The sequence below is a fragment of the Stenella coeruleoalba genome (genome assembly GCF_951394435.1).
Source record: "Stenella coeruleoalba genome assembly, chromosome: 3".
In the NCBI taxonomy this organism is placed as follows: Eukaryota; Metazoa; Chordata; class Mammalia; order Artiodactyla; family Delphinidae; genus Stenella; species Stenella coeruleoalba.
In genome coordinates, this window is record NC_137148.1 from 70,554,440 (window position 1) to 70,571,087 (window position 16,648).

The 16,648-nt window shown below is 41.0% G+C and overlaps 1 protein-coding gene across 8 annotated transcripts in view; it reads right to left on the reverse strand.

The window, feature by feature from the left end:
• Positions 1–16,648, reverse strand: part of MEF2C (myocyte enhancer factor 2C) — a 155,099-nt gene that overhangs the window by 39,070 nt on the left and 99,381 nt on the right. For 7 of the 8 annotated variants that reach the window (XM_079916164.1, XM_079916163.1, XM_079916165.1 and 4 more), the window contains one exon: positions 3,967–4,110. In XM_079916164.1, the coding sequence (XP_079772290.1) occupies positions 3,967–4,110 (144 nt within the window). Of the gene's footprint in view, positions 1–3,769; positions 3,908–3,966; positions 4,111–16,648 lie in introns of all 8 variants that reach the window. The other variant, XM_079916168.1, reaches the window with a different exon arrangement.

Below are 16,648 nucleotides of genomic sequence, written 5' to 3' on the forward strand. Positions count from 1 at the left end.
AAATGCTATAGGTAGGACTGGCTGTATAATTTGCAGGGCTCAGGGCAAAATGAAAATGTGGGGCGCTTGTTAAAAAATTACTAAGAATTTCAAGATGGTGACAGCAGAGGATTTAACCAAGTGTGGCCCTAGGATAGCAGGGTCCTGCGTAACTGCACAGGTCACACACCCATGACGCTGGCACTGGCTTTTTCATATAGGCATGAGAGCTAAACAGCTTCTAGTTTCTATCCCTGAACAAATTGATCATGGTTGCCAAAGTGAGTCATCGTGGTCAAGAAAGGTATCAACTCTTATCCAAACCCCATGATTTTCCCAAACTTACCACAAGGAAAAGTCCAATAAAATATTTTTAATAAAATATTTTTACTTAATAGGCCCTCTTTCATTCAATGTGAATGACTGAACTGAATCCCTTTTTTGGGCCACTACTGACACCCTAAACTTTTTTTTTTTTTTTGCGGTACACGGGCCTCTCGCTGTTGTGGCCTCTCCCGTCACGGAGCACAGGCTCAGCGGCCATGGCTCACGGGCCCAGCCGCTCCGCGGCATGTGGGATCCTCCCGGACCGGGGCACGAACCTGCGTCCCCTGCATTGGCAGGCGGACCCCCAACCACTGCGCCACCAGGGAAGCCCACCCTTAACTTTTGATCAACCATTACCAGGCTGCTGAGAACTAGCAGAGAAAAGAAGCCCACAATGCTGATGACTAGTGACTACCGTGTGCTGGTGTCCAAATCCCCTCCGGGCTGCCCCGCGACGCTGGCCTGGGCTCACTACCCGCTCCATCCCCAGTTCCTCACAATATCTACACCCACGTCACTCTCTCCCAAGCCCCTGCTCCCCCATCTCATTAGCTATAGAAGCTGAATTCAGTATAAAAACAGAGGTCATTAGGTGGTCACCCCCTCAATTTCCCTCTCCCACCTACCACCCTGACTACATCTGCAAATCCTTCCCGTTCCCATCCCAGCCCCCTTCCCTTCCTTGAGAAGCTTTGCCATTTTATCCCCATTGCACCTACACGTCCCATCTTTTCCTTCCTTCAAGCGTTCCTCCTCTACATATAAATCATCTCAAGTGCTTTTCCTTTTAACGCCCTCCTTGATCCTAGTTACAGTATTATTTCTCTCTCTTCGCAGCCCATTATTTGAAGAAAACGCATCCATACTGTCTATTTCCACTTCCTCCTGGTCTCTCTCAACCAGTCCTGCCTTTGCCCCTCCTTCCCTCAGCCCATTTCCTAATTCCTGGTTCCTCAAATGGAGCTGTTTTTTTCTCACTGGGAAGCCCAGCATGAACCATGGCAAACCCCACATGAGGAAATGCTGGTCAACATGATTCCAAACCATCCATGAATTATTTCATGTAATTGAGGAATAAGGGCGTAAATTAGATTATACTGACAGGTGACTGCAATATTAAATTTTTCTATTTTAAAAGGGAAACTCTTCAACCTGGGTCTTTGAAATAGAAAAACAGTTTTGTAATGTTTTTAAAGAGGTAGTGACACTCTCTCCGTACAAAGGGCAGAGTGTCCTTGCCCTGCTGTAAATGTTTTAGCAGCTGTGGAAACTTTCAACAAAATTTACTTCCAGCAACTGAAAGCAATGTGCGAAAACTGGGCTTTTCATCGTGGAGACTGAAGCACTTACTGAAGAAACGACGACTGGGAGGCACAGCCTGGAGCTGTGTGGCTCCTTCTCACAGCTCTGCCTGGAAACTCTAATGTGGTTTTCCATCCCCTGCTGCACATCACTGCCCCTCTTAAGAAATCATGTATCCTGATTTTGAACTCTTTACACGACAGGATGAAATATGGTGAAGGAATCCAGGTAGGCATTACACCTCTTTCCCCCTAGAGCATGGGAGAAATGATCCAATGTGCAAACACGGGCGTCCTCCCAGAACTTTGGGGGTTAAGCTCCACACACACATGGAGAGTGATTACCAGTCTTACATACACCACCCTTTTCCTCACTGTGCTGGGGATTCCTCCTGAGACACCTAACGTGCTTCACCTTAACATCTTACATTCACAAATCTGCCCGGCAGCTCTAAACTAGTGTATTATATCGTGGGAGAAACTCAGGCCATCAGAACTAAAAATTGGCCCAAAGGAGCTGTTTCTTTCCTCCTTCTGGGCAAGACAGAATCCCAATAGACTTCATTTAAGAATTCTGGGTATAGGGCTTCCCTGGTGGCACAGTGGTTGGGGGTCCGCCTGCCGATGCAGGGGACGTGGGTTCGTGCCCCGGTCCGGGAAGATCCCACATGCAGCGGAGTGGCTGGTCCCGTGAGCCATGGCCGCTGGGACTGCGCGTCCAGAGCCTGTGCTCCGCAATGGGAGAGGTCACAACAGTGAGAGGCCCGCGTACCACAAGAAAAAAAAAAAAAAAAGAATTCTGGGTATAACAAGTATGCATTGCTGCATCTGATAGGAAATGTTTCATTTGACCAAGTGCCCACTGTGGAAATGCTGTATGTAGTACTCGGTTTTATGAAAACCTTTAAGAATTCACAGCAGTTAGCTTTCCTTCATGATACAGTGTATTAATAATTCTGATTCAATAAAAGATTTCCTGTTGACATTATTTCATTTAACAAATGAAGCAGACATATATTTATGAGGACATGAAGTTTAATATGTGTACATTTTAAATAAGTTTTAAAGTATTCAATTTAATCCAGGACAGGTTGATGTGCACCTACTGTGTGTAAAGCACTAATTTATCTTGTGAGTGCCATTGTGGATTTGGCCTGGAGCTTTTGTCCCCAGATATCTGCACTGAGGCCTGTTTTCACTGCAGTCTCTCTCAATCCTCAGGTTTAGGCTGCTTCCTTAACTTACAAAAAATGTACTTTTTTGAGAAAGGGATTAATTATCTACTGAGGAGCTTGCCTACAATGACAGTTGGGACACTAACAGAAAGTTACTCAGAAAGCATGTGAACCTCGAGTTGCATCACTTTATGTCACAAAATGAACATCACTTGACTGATGACAGAATAGAACAAAAGGTATGTACTCTCCCCCTCTACATATGGGCAAACAAAATAATACATGCAGAGTTATTTCTCTTAAATATCTGGCAAGGCACAAGATTGATTGTTAGGAATTTTTTGACTTGGTTAAGACAAAATTTAGCCAAATGTTAAAGCGTGGAAAATGTTGGTATAGGCAAAGCGAATATTCTGACAAAGCTTTAAAATCACCCCATCACACAAACACGTTGAAATCTTACCATTAGGTTGTCATGCAGTCTGTTTCTCTGCAGCGAGCATTAGCTTTAACCCTTCAGTGCTGCTGCTGAATTTCATATTTAGGGAGAGGGCTGAAGCTTCATTCAGGAATAAGCTTGTACTTGGGGGATGAGTGTCAGTTTACACGAGAGAACTGCAGTTTCACTCGTGCATCTTTGCAGTCAATCCTCGCTCAGAAGGAGACTGTAGTGTTTGACGAGTGCCTGGTGATCTGTGCGGACTGTGTGTTTAAGAGATTATGTAAATTCAGTGTGTGTCACACAGATCTTTCTCTTCCTCCTGTGAACTTGCTCCCTCCGAATGCACTTCCTGATGGCGCATCTTTTAGATGACAAAATTTCAGCAACCCTTAGGGTCTGCTTTCTAAGCGACTGCCCTTGGGATGAGATGCCTGTTTTCTGGGTTCGACTTGGCAGTGTCTCTTAGAGAAAGCCCTCACTGAAAGGGTTAAGGTATGTTACTGCAGCAGCTATCAGCAGACCAGCCATCTACCTTTGGTACTTACAGGAATTTTATGGCTCTTGATCATATTATCAAATTCTTCATTAATTTTTTTGTATTTTTCTTCAGTGCGTGGGGTGAGTGCATAAGAGGAGTCGGGATCGGGGCTTTCACAGCCTTTGTTTTCTTTCTTGTTCAAGGCCTGCCAGGTTCAGAGAAATATCAAGAGTAAAAAAAATGAAGGGTGTTTTGAGTACTTACACACAATCTTTGCCTGCTGATCATTAGATCAATATCTTCGTTAATTTTCCTGTACTTGTCCTCAGACTCAGGGCTGTGACCTACTGAATCGTCTGCATCAGGATCTGGGCTGTCACAGCCATTAAGGCCCTTCTTTCTCAACGTCTGAAATACATAATTTGGAAAGTTCAAACCTAGACAAAGGCTGTAAAAGACATTCAGGGTGTCACAGACGTTCAAGCTTGCCAGTATTTTAGGTTATTACATGTGCTATATTACATTAGGGTAAAGAAAAACCGTAGAAAGACACCATGAGTCATTTCGACAGTGCACTCGTTACTACTTAAAAAAAAAAAAAAGTAAAAGGGAAATATTCCTTCTGCAACCAAATTCAACGAACAAAGATGGTATGAGGATTGAAGTTTCATGATCTGGAATTCATATGTGCTCCAAACATCTAGTGACAGACGATCACAGAATACAAATATGGGGGCAAATTGCAACACTATTTTCCCACAGAAAAATTAGAAGTTAGGACATTACGCAATGATTTCAGAAAACGTGATCATGACAAAAGCAGAAATAGTGGCAACAGATCCTTAGTTTGAGTTTAACATAATGGTTGGCACTAGAAGTGTCCTGCCACCCCTTTGGGTGTGCACTTGACCGCAAAAGGTGGTAGGAGAACCCAGCTCACATTCTCACGAAGTACCCATTAAGAATGTTCAGACCCTGTGATCATAAGGTGAATCACCTTTGTTTAGTCTGGTTAGAGTTCTATATGTGTGAAAACCTGTATTGAAATTGATAATACTGAGAAGTTGTCTGCCTAAACAGAGGCTGGAAAGAAAAGGCAACAGAGCTGAGCTTAGGGCTTCATTATCACGAGCTGAGTAAGGAAGCCAAAGAACACTGCAGAGAGGTAACCAAGTCAGTAGCTACTGAAGTAGCAAAAGTTCCTCCTGGCTGCAGCTGAGGAGGGTCACCCTGAGACTGCCTCCTGACACATGAAAGTGAAAAGTCAGTGCCTCTTCTCGAACCTCCTGTCTCCTGAATGTGTGTCTTGGTCTAGTTTCAGCTGTCACAGAAGGATAAATACTCATGTATAACGCTGTAACAGGAAAAGTATGAGTCAGGAGTTTGCCTTTCTTTTTTTCTTCTTTTTAAAATTGATGGTTGTCAACTTAGTTGGACACGATCCTATTTACAGAGATAGTTACGTTTTTAGAAATTATAAAACTTCTGATTAATCAATCACACAGCTTGCCATGTGAACTTTTAATAGACTAGCAACATTTCTGAGTGTTCCTGGTACTACCAAATCGTTTATAAAGAGCTGTGTACCTAAGCGTCTCTTATCAATGGAAAGTTCAGCAGAGCTCATCTTTATTAAAGACCGAAATCACGTACAAATAAAGCAAGAGCTGTGACATCAAGCTAAGACCTCAAAGCTGAGATAACACTCCATTTTTAATTCACGCAATTGGGGAAAACAAATAAAACGGCGTGAGTTAAAAAGGGGGTGTCAGTCTTAAAAATTTAAACTCCTTGGCTCTTACTGATGTGTAACAAATGTAACATTTTAAAAATTCGTGTCTGAGGCACTAAAGATTTTCAGTTCAAATCAAACTGAGACCATTTTGAATATGTCTATGATACACTGTGGCTCTGTAAATATTTATTAATGTTACAGTGATATAATATAACAAATAAACATATGGTTACAGCTTATTATGTGGTACAATGTTTGAATATTAAAATGAATATTTTGACACACGGCGATAACATATACATTTACAATCGTGGGGAATTTATAACTGGTGGGGCCACCTGGCCCCCTATCATGGATCTACAGCTATCATTTTTCACCCAGAATAAGTACTCCTAGAGGGTTCCTACAATAATACTATAGAGGATGTCAGAATACGTTAGAATAACAATTTTATTTGCTAACTTAATTTCCTATATTTTAAACTCTTTTGTTAGCATTATCTCAATCACAAAAGCATTCTTCCGGGTGATGACTATTTGTATTATGATGTGGTTCTGCTTTGATCTCCACATATCCTTGAGCTTTTAAGAATAATTTCTGAGTGTCTTGCATCATACTCCACGAATTCTTCATAAAAATTCACTTATGCAGAAAAAAATATGTAAGATCAAGAACATATTATCTGGTATGTTTTCAGAATTTATCTACTGATATTTCTCTAGGGCATGTGAAGAATATTCTTATATAAACCCCTCATTTAAGGTCTTATCTGGTATAACATTAATTTACAGTCTTATCTAGACAGTAGATTTTTCAATGTGCACCCGAATCTTTTATCCAATAAATCTTCTTGTGAAAACTATAGTTGTTTTGATGTGCAGATTTTTGACAACAGAACGCAAGGGTTAGGAGAGGTCTATCAACTGTCATTACAATCCATCTGGCACGTACATGTGTGCTAAATATTCTTACAAAGCTTTCAGGGCTAGATATTGTGTGTGGTTTATAAAAATTCAAACATCAATTATACTTTATTGAAAGAGCTCCACAAATATTAACTCATTATCTCTCACAAATCTTCCATGAAGATTTCAGGAAACCTTATGCTGGGTCTCAGGCCAGCATGGCCCAGCACAACGGCCCAAGGCTCCCGCCTCCTGCCAGGCCACTGTGTGGTCACCTTGCCCCTGCCTAGGCTTTCCCACACTTGTGAAGTGCAAAGTGAGAGATGTGGAATAGACCTCTCCCACGCATATGTAACTACAGCAGTGGACTGAACACTGAAATAAATTAGGTAGAATTGAAACAAAAATTAGGATGTGGGAAAATTGTAAGTATAAAAATATGGCTAAAATGTTGATAGTTCTTAGATGTCAAGTTTTAGACCAAGTGGGAATGCTTGTTGTTCAATAAAACATTTCTCAGTTTATAGGTTAAAAAATGAATTAGAGCGATAGCTCCTTTATACCTAAAGACTTATATAAACTATTACGTAAACAAAGCAAGTGGCATGAGGTCACAAAGGAAATCTCAGTGATGGGACTAAGAGGGAAACAGTGGCTCATTTTCTCCCAGTAAATTCTTCTCATATCTGACTACATCATCCTACAATGAATATCACCACTATTTAAGTAATGAAATATCTCTACCATTTAAAGGCACTTATAGTCTTATTTCAAGTTATATTGTGTTATTTAAAAGAGGAGCATTTTGAGAAATACAAACACAAAACCCAAGAGCATATTGAGCTCTAAATTCCCATAATCACATAACCAGAACATTGAAAAAACTGTTCAAAAATATTACTCTCAGCTGAGAGCTTGTAGAACACATTTCTGCTAAGTACAGATTATTACAGTGGAATTATAAAGCTCTGAAAATGGAAGTAACGGCACAAACTTTACCATAGTTTGAATGTGGAACCGTAAGACTAATCTTATCTTTATTATATTAAAAATCTACAGCTGTTTAATTATGACAAAAGAATCAGTATTAGATTCAGCCAAGTCTGTCTTTATCACAGTAATAAATAGCTGATATTAACTAAAGGGATTACTAAATGGATAAATAAGCATTATTCCCTATGGCCTTTTTCTAGTAAAATCAAAATCTCTGTCACTGGCCTTTGAAAGATTCTCTGATCTTTTATAAATGTTACTGGTCAGGTAATGTAGGCACTTAAATCATTATTCTTTCACAGGGGCTAGAAGTCCTGGATGTATATATTTTAGGCGTCTCTCAGCTGACTATGTTTTGAGAGATTTATTCTGTATGTCAAGATAAGGCAAGACATCTACTGAAACCACCAACTTCCCTTGCTTCATATCTAAAGAAACTCTTCCCTCAGAGAACTCTGTAAATCTGGAGTCAGCATTCCATGTGAGAGTGACACTTGTGGGGTAGATCACTGACTGCAGAGGCTTCTGGGATGTTTTCACAAGGCAGAGACTGTCATGCAGTGAGCTGAGAACAGCCTTTTCTGAGAGAAGTAATTAGATTGACAGAAGGTGACATACTCCAAACAATAAATGGGAAAAGGAGTGCAGACAGGTAATCCAAAAACCACGTGGAATCTCCCCTCCCAGACATGTGGACATATGGACACTGCATTATTACATTTGTTCATTGGGAAAACTTGAAATACATATAAACTGACAAAGATAGGTGACAGGTGCCTCAAAAATTCTAATGAAATACATGTAGGGAACAGATTCTATTTCATTACTAAAAGGAATATAAATGAAAAAGAATGCCACATGGAGCTCTCATATCTTGTCTTAGACATTATGTTATCAACTAGAAAATCCCTTCTGTATACAGTGGCTAAAACTGGCTTCCCCTTCCTAATTTATTTCTTGTTAGTAGAAAAGAAATATCTAGTTATTGGCCTTTTTCAATGTATGAAGACTATAATATTTTATGTTGATGCTATTTAAGTAAAATTTAGCTTCTTTCAGAGACCCACCATCACAGATTAAAAGCTTCCAATCATTCAATTTATTTCCATGTCTGCAGTCTTAGTTCTCAAGAATATATTATTTCCATCATCTTCCTTTTTCTGTGCCTCCCCATTTCACAGCGGAAATTTCAAATCCCCTTGTGAAAAAACCCAAAATACTCTTACTAATTTTTGTTAAAATTCAGATAATCACCCTTTCTTGCACAGCTAGCATTACCCTTCAAAGGGCTGATGTATCAAGAACACATGCAGGAACTGTTACTGTAAGTTGAGTGAATGTCCTGTTCACACAAAAGCCAAGAAAAAAAAGACATCAACTTAGGAAAAATGGCTTCCTTTCTCTGATATTAAATCATTTTTGTGCTTGTCTATCACAGCTTTATGAAGATAAGTGTCTGCTCTTCACAAGCTGAATAATCTTTAGAAAGCAGTGAATCCACACAGGCACAGGAGGCGCAGTTGAAATGGAGACTGCCCTTCACTGAACTTTCTAAGTGCATTTCACAAATACCCTCCCACCCTGGTACTGACACTCACAACACTGCTCCTTCCAGGCCCTTCAGTATCTGTGGAGTGGCTGCCACCCTAAGGACTGTGCTCAATGACTTACTTCATTTAAAACACATTCAGCAAATTATTACCGAGAACCTACTATATACCAGACACGGTTTTGTGTATCTGTAGAGAAGCAGGCAATACAAATTCAAACTAAAAGCTCTGACCTGACCTATAATATTGTATGTTGTTTGGTGATTTCTAGCACAGATTACTTAGGCTGGGGGAAGATCAGGGGCCAAGAAATTCCTCTACAAGTTTTCATAATCAAAACTGTAAGCATTGTCTATATTCTTTCCTTGTTCCATCGTTCTTCTTTGTTCTTAATATAGAAATGAAAAGGCACATTAAAATACTGTGAATTTAGTAAATCAGTAGGTAGACTTTAATTAGACAAGCAAATCATAGCTAGCATAGAGTATGCAAAAATTAAATATTATCCTAAATTATCCATTTGTGGTGAAAATTTTCATAAGAAATCAAAAACATAAACCTTAACAATACTACATTTCTCTAGGTTATTAATGTTCATTCTAACCAGATATTAACTCCTACTCGGGTAAGGCTGGGGAGAGCTGGAGAGTGTCACTGTTTTGTTTTTGTTCCTTTCCTCAAAAGACAATCTTCAAATTGGACTTGAAATTTTTTTCACTGAATAAATACTGGAAATAAAAGACTGATTGAAGACTTGAAGACTTTTAATGTATAGACGTAAAGAAATATCCAGGGCTTCCCTGGTGGTACAGTGGTTGAGAGTCCGCCTGCCGATGCAGGGGACACGGGTTCGTGCCCCGGTCCGGGAAGATCCCACATGCCGCAGAGCGACTAGGCCCGTGAGCCATGGCCGCTGAGCCTGCGCGTCCAGAGCCGGTGCTCCGCAATGGGAGAGGCCGCAACAGTGAGAGGCCCGCGTACCGCAAAAAAAAAAAAAAAAAAGAAATATCCAGCCACTCCCCCTAATGGCCACAAATTCTTTCATATAAGTATTTAGAGGGTGATAGTTCCTAGAATTACTGATACTCTAATACTGGATGAGACCACCAAGGACCATCTGGGTCTTCCCCATGCCTTCCAGAGGGAGGGTAATGCTGCACAAGCGCTGGCCTTTCATATCTCATGGCCTTGCTCAAGCCAGCCTCTCCTACTGGAATGACCCCACCAGTATCTGTTCCCTGCCTGCAGACAGTCCTCCTCCAAGGGGGAGCTGACACATCCTCTCCTCTCAGTAGACTTCTCTGATCACCAGGACTGAATTAATTGCTCCCTAATTCATGCACTCATTTATTGTATACATTTTTCTACTAGAACTTCTTTTTTTTTTTTTTTTTTTTTTTTGCGGTACGCGGGCCTCTCACTGTTGTGGCCTCTCCCATCGCGGAGCACAGGCTCCGGATGCGCAGGCTCAGCGGCCATGGCTCACGGGCCCAGCCGTTCCGCGGCATGTGGGATCTTCCCAGACCGGGGCACGAACCCATGTCCCCTGCATCGGCAGGCGGACTCTCAACCACTGCGCCACCAGGGAAGCCCTCTATTAGAGCTTTTATCGCAAATTATTGTTTATGTGTTTGTCTCCATTGCTAAATCGCTAGGTAATTAAAGCAACTTCCTTTATTCACTTTTGAAGCTGCAATATAGAACAGAGCCTGACACACTGTAGGTGCTCAGTAAATGCTTGCTGAATGAACAGAACACACATTCCGCTTCAGTGACACTGCATGCAGAGGTTTTGCGACTGGACAGAGGCTATTTGGCTGGCTGAAGGTGAAAATGGTACTGGGATCTACACCTCTTGACACATATTACTAAGTGCTACTATGTCAGGTGTTGTCTGGGGTCCTCTGGATGTTAAGAATGCTTTTTCTGAATATATGATCAAGATAATTTGTTTACATGTTTTTCTCTTCCCATGAGTGAGCTCCTGGAGGTTAGGCATTGTTTACTAGTCATCTTGTATCATGAGGACTTAGCACAGGGCCTGCCATGAGGTAGAAGCTTAATAAATGTTTGCAGTATTAATGACAGACTGAATGGATGGATGAACAAAACAGGAAGAAATGCTAGAGGGAGAAAGTGTAGTCTCAGTGTAGGAGTTTTGCAACTGCAATTTTCTTTTTTCACATTTTGTATTATTATTTCACACTGTTAAAAGTCAGTTATTATTTTAGTCTTTTTAAGTAACTGTTACAAAGTGACTGTTTTCCGAAATGTACCGTTTTAAACTTATAAAGCAATGCAGTAGAGGCATAATGTGTACTAGGAATGAAATTGATCATAACTTATCAGGAGATTTATATCATTAAATACTTAAAATCTGGTGTATTGGTTTACATATGGAATGTCAGAAAAACTGAGCATTCAGCATTCTTTAAGGGAGAAAAGCCATTAGTATATCATCTCAGTGATGAAATGGGTAGCAGGAAAAAGGGGTACACAATACAGCACAGAAGGAGAAAAAAGGGAGTGGTATTTTAGGCAGCATGTATAAGGTTAGAAAAGGAAAAGCAGAAAGCTTAAAGAAAGGAATACAGGGAAACTTTTGGGAATGTGAGTCAGATACTATAAAGTTGAAATGAGTACGTTTCAAAATTCTTGGGCAAAGTTCATTTTTTTCCCCATTCCTGGATACTGGTCGCCTGCTCCACTGTTCTCTCTGGCTTTGACATTGGTCTTATTCTGGGCCAATCTTAGCCTGGAGGATTCATGGAAAATCAGGGTGATGCTAGGGCCAAGCAAATGATTCAGGCTTCCTCAGGATAGGTCAGTGCTTTCACGTTTTTATTAAGGTTTCTTCCACCACACCTCTTTTGGAACCTGGACAGGCATGCATCAAGGAGGCTGGCCTAGAACAGGACTGAGATGGGGAAGTTTGGCATGAAATGTCTCCTGACATTTTGAGTCCAGGAGAGATCTGAAGTGAAATATGAAACAGGGAACGTTTTAATATACAATGACTGAAATGCATGCTAAAATATGCAGGTAATCCTAATAATCTCTATAAAGCAGGCTAAGAAAATAAAGGCTGGAATACAAAACAAAAATCTGAGATATAAAGGATCAAACTGTAGATGAGTTTGAAAAATGGATGATGTTAGTGATTTCTTAAATAAGGAAGGAAAAGATAGGCAGAATTATAAATTAAACAAAGGTTGAGACAGAGAGGAGAGGAGCAAATGAACAAAGACCAGGAAGCAGGATTTTTGAAAGTACAAAATATGAATGCAATTCATCTACTAACCTTTCTGGACTATGGCATTTTACTTGCAATAGGTTACAGGGATAACAAAGCAGATATTGGGGCACTGATTCTTTAAAAATAACATGTTGAAGCATAATTTATAAACCATTAATGACTTATTTTAACAAAAGAAGATGTATATGTTATCTTGAGTAATGACAGTAAGGTCAAATCATTATTTTTGTTTCCCTGTAGCTCTTATCTAGTTGTAAATGCCTTTTTATTCAAGTTGGGCCAGTGCGTGATTAGTCATTTGAAAAGGGAGTAGCCTTCGCTGCCTTATTTATCAGTCAGCTCAGGATTATACTTAGTCATCATACTTCCTCATTTCTGTAGGATTCCCCTGATCTCTGCTACATCATTGATTTTCCCATTTATATTTTTGATTCCATCCTCTCCTTTCACCCATTCCCCTCCCAACTTTCCTTTCCTAGGAAACATCACAACTTAGTTGCTGGAGCTGGAGACCCAGAAATCACCCGAGACTCCACCATCTCTTGACTCAACCATCATTGTTTTTCTCCTTGGTTTCCCATCCTTAGTCTGTTTGTCCCCTGACCCCCACTTTCCAGTTAATCATTCTTCCTTGTTTTGGCAGGGTCTTATTAAAATGCAAATCTAACTGTATCACTGTTCTCCTTATAAACCATGGTGGCTTCCAACAGCCTCACCCACTAGTTTTCACAGCAAGCCCTCCGCCTGCCTTTCCGACACTATTTCCCCTCTTCTCCCCCAGCACTCTAGGTTTTTTCAAGGGGGAACTTCTCACCACTTCCCAAGTTAGGTATCCCCTTTAATAACACTGTTTCGATATGTATCATTTATTCTTGTCTGGAATATCCTTCTTTACTCCTCTCTGCTACACAAACCACAGTCATCCTAGGACATCTATTACCTAAGGCATCACTCACGCTGCGAAGCTTCTTTCTAGAAGCTTAGAGACTCCCTTCTCTGTACCCCTAGAATCCTTACCTTTTTGTGTTTTAAATAATATGTGGTGCTTTATATTGTTATTTATCTTTTAACATGTCTGCTTCACCACCTGACAGTGAGTTCTGTTAGGGCTGGATATTTCTGGCTCCTGACAGAGGGTCTGATTAATATATGTGGGCTCAATATATGTTCTCAGTAACTGTTCATCGGATGAATGAATAAGCAAACAAATTTGACAGTCATACTTTCTAACGGTGACAGACTAACTGAAATGAGTTGGGTGGTCTCCTCAGGTGACAGTGTTTTTTATTTTAATAAGATCGGTAAGTCAAAATTCAAGGAGCATGAGTTCTGGTAGGTTAAAGCAATCTCTGTAATTACTTCATGACTGTGGCACAGGATATCCCTGTGGAGAATAGAGGGAACAGTGGAGGTAACATAGAATACTGTATACGGGACACAAAGGGTTGGGATCCTTTGTGTTTAGAATTGCTGAGTCCTGGGAACCACGGGCTGATCCTTTCCATGCTCTCAAGTCTTTTGTGGCTATTGGTGCTCTAAGTTACCACCAGGAGGACATACACACAGTAAGAACCAAAAATACTGCAAGAGGTGCTTTTGTGCATTCCCTTCTCTGTTTCTAGGTTTTCCCTCAGAAACAAGGGCACTACCTTTGATGTAAGTTTAAGAATCTTTGTTAGTTGGGATCTATAGTTTATCACTAGCTTATCAGAAAAGAAGAGTGCTCTGTGTACACTCATAAAAGGCAACACAAAATAAAATAACACAAAATAAAACGATTTGAGGTTGACAACTGACTGACTCAAGTCCTGACAATTTTGATCACACCTGAGAATGGTACCTGAGATAGCCAAATCTCACTTCTGAGACAGCCAGCCACTCCCAGATGAAGGTTAAGTTGCTTCCTTTCCTAATACCTCTCGCCCACCCTGAGCCTCTGCCAGGCTGAAGAGAGGTAAAGAGCTCCAGTGGGCTTGGCCCTGGCCCACTCTCTCCTGAGCTGGCCCTTGGCCTGAGAGGGAAACCCTCTCTTTGTCATTCATTCTTACTGTTGTAGTTGCCATGTCTTAGGTCACAGGCCAGCCCAACATGCACCATTAACAGACTTTAGCCTGAGATATCACTGAAAATACTTTACTGAGTTTTTTTTTTTTTTTTTTCTGTACCTCAATTTATTGAATGATGGGGAGAGAGATTTTCAAGGACCAATTCTGGATTGTGAACACAGATTTTATTTATGGTTTCCTCACCTTCCTCCCCATGATACCTGACATTCAAACTTTTTTCCTAATTGATTTCTCTCTCTCCCCAATAAACTAGCCTGCTCTCCAATGAGTGGCAATAAGCCATTCTCTATTGACACTTCTCAAGAGAAAAGTTTTGATTTTGGTTATTCTATAGTGATTGGGCAGCAACGATAGGAAAGGGCCTCTTATACTCCAGCTCCCCAGTCAGTATACCGTGTGAAGAAGAGCCTAAATACCAATTCTGAGGGCTTTGCCTGGATCTGTGATATGCCAAATGGAAGACTAGTATTGACAACTGTGTTAGCACACGCTGCTCAGTGCCTATACTGCTCTGATATGTCAAAATGAGGTATCAGGACTGCAGAGCATTGTATGAGAACAATATACGAGTCACAGCTACTGTGGCTGCCAGGGGAGGGAAGAGTCTCAAATGTGTTAGAACACACCCCCATGAGAGCAGAAACTTTTTTTTTCACCTCTGTATCCACAACAACTTGAATGTGCTCAGCACATGGATAAGACCCAGTAAATATTGTTGTTAATAAAAGAATAATGGAATCCTAGGCTGCAGCATCAGAGGTTCTTATTTCAGATGGAACCACAATGGGATCTGAAAACACACAGGGAGCAGTTGCTAGGTTTGTACTCAGGGCGTAGGCTGCTTTCACCCCTACCAACCACTCTCTCTAATTCCACCTATGAATTTAAATTATAAACGGAAAGACTCATGAACTAGAGAGTTAATGGAATTAATATGTCTCTCTTTTATGCTTCCTCAGAATTTTGTAATTAATATTTATTTTATAATGTTGCTCTCTGTAGTCTTGTTTTATTTTATTTTCTAGATTTTAAGATTTCTGTAGACAGGAAGTGTCTCCTGAGCGCTTTCTGTTTATCCTTGGCAACAAGTGCAGTAGACAGTAGAACGTTGCAAGAAATTGGTTAACTCTTTTGGATGGGCGTCATACATGGGAATATCTCTAAGGAGAGCCTGGTGATATATAATAAGGAGGCTCAGAACGATTAAGCAAAAGCTAGTGGGGACCCAAGCTTTTCCTTTAACACTGAACCTTCTCTCTCTCCATTCAACATTAGCAATGTTTGTGAGGTCTGTCAAAGGCTAGCAACCTTGGTCTCTAGCCTTACTCTTATGACTTGCCTCTTTCAATGTAGAATCCCCTGGAACTTGGTTAATACGGTATTAATATTTTCATTTTATTGGCTAATATACTGGAAAACTCTGCTTAACAGAGAGTGCCCAAAATATCATATGGGTGGGATGGTCACTGGTCAGGGACTGGGCCAGCTACACCAGTGGCTGCAAGGACACCACGGGACTTCATCAGTCTTGGTATGTGGACAGGAAAGCAGGATGTACTCCCAAGCAAACAACAGGCCAGCACTGGCAGCCGGAAGTCAAGATGCAGGGAAGAAAGGCTCCTTATAGGTTCCAAGGGTTGTCCTGGAAGTAAGGTAGTTGTGCTGGATGTTAGGTTTGCAGGATGTTGTCAACTGGTCAGGGAACAAATCTCTACCTGTCACACTCACATTAGGCATTAAGAAAGTCCCTCAGACTAAACCTCCAAATGCACAGCAGTACAGTACACTTAACAATGCGCCCTCCTTTCTCTTCTGCAAATAAGTTTATTTTGGTTTATACCTCTTATCTCTCCCACCACATTAAAAACTACTGTGGTGGGGCTTCCCTGGTGGTGTAGTGGTTGAGAGTCCGCCTGCCGATGCAGGGGACACGGGTTCGTGCCCCGGTCCGGGAGGATCCCATGTGCCGCGGAGCGGCTGGGCCCATGAGCCATGGCCACTGAGCCTGCGCGTCCGGAGCCTGTGCTCCGCAATGGGAGAGGCCACAACAGTGAGAGGCCCGCGTACCGCCAAAAAAAAAAAAAAAAAAAAAAAAACTACTGTGGGGAAGGAAAGGGTCTAATCTATTTATCTTCTATAGCTGTTATGTCACTATCACAAACATAACATGTGGATTGGTAATAAGTGGTGGACTTTACATTCAATTACCTTGGGTAGGTGTCCAATGAAAAAAGGTTTGTTAAAACTGTACTTCTTAGTAATCAAGGAGCGTCAGATAAATAAAAGGTGCTTAAAAATAAAAGTGCTTCAAAATCCTCAGGCAGTTGCTCAGTTCTAGCCCTTTTAAGGCTTTTGCTGTATTTACAAAACACACTGCTATCATTCTAGTCGTGGTCTTTATTTAACTAACCCGCCCTGCAGGCTCAGTGTGGTTCCCTCTG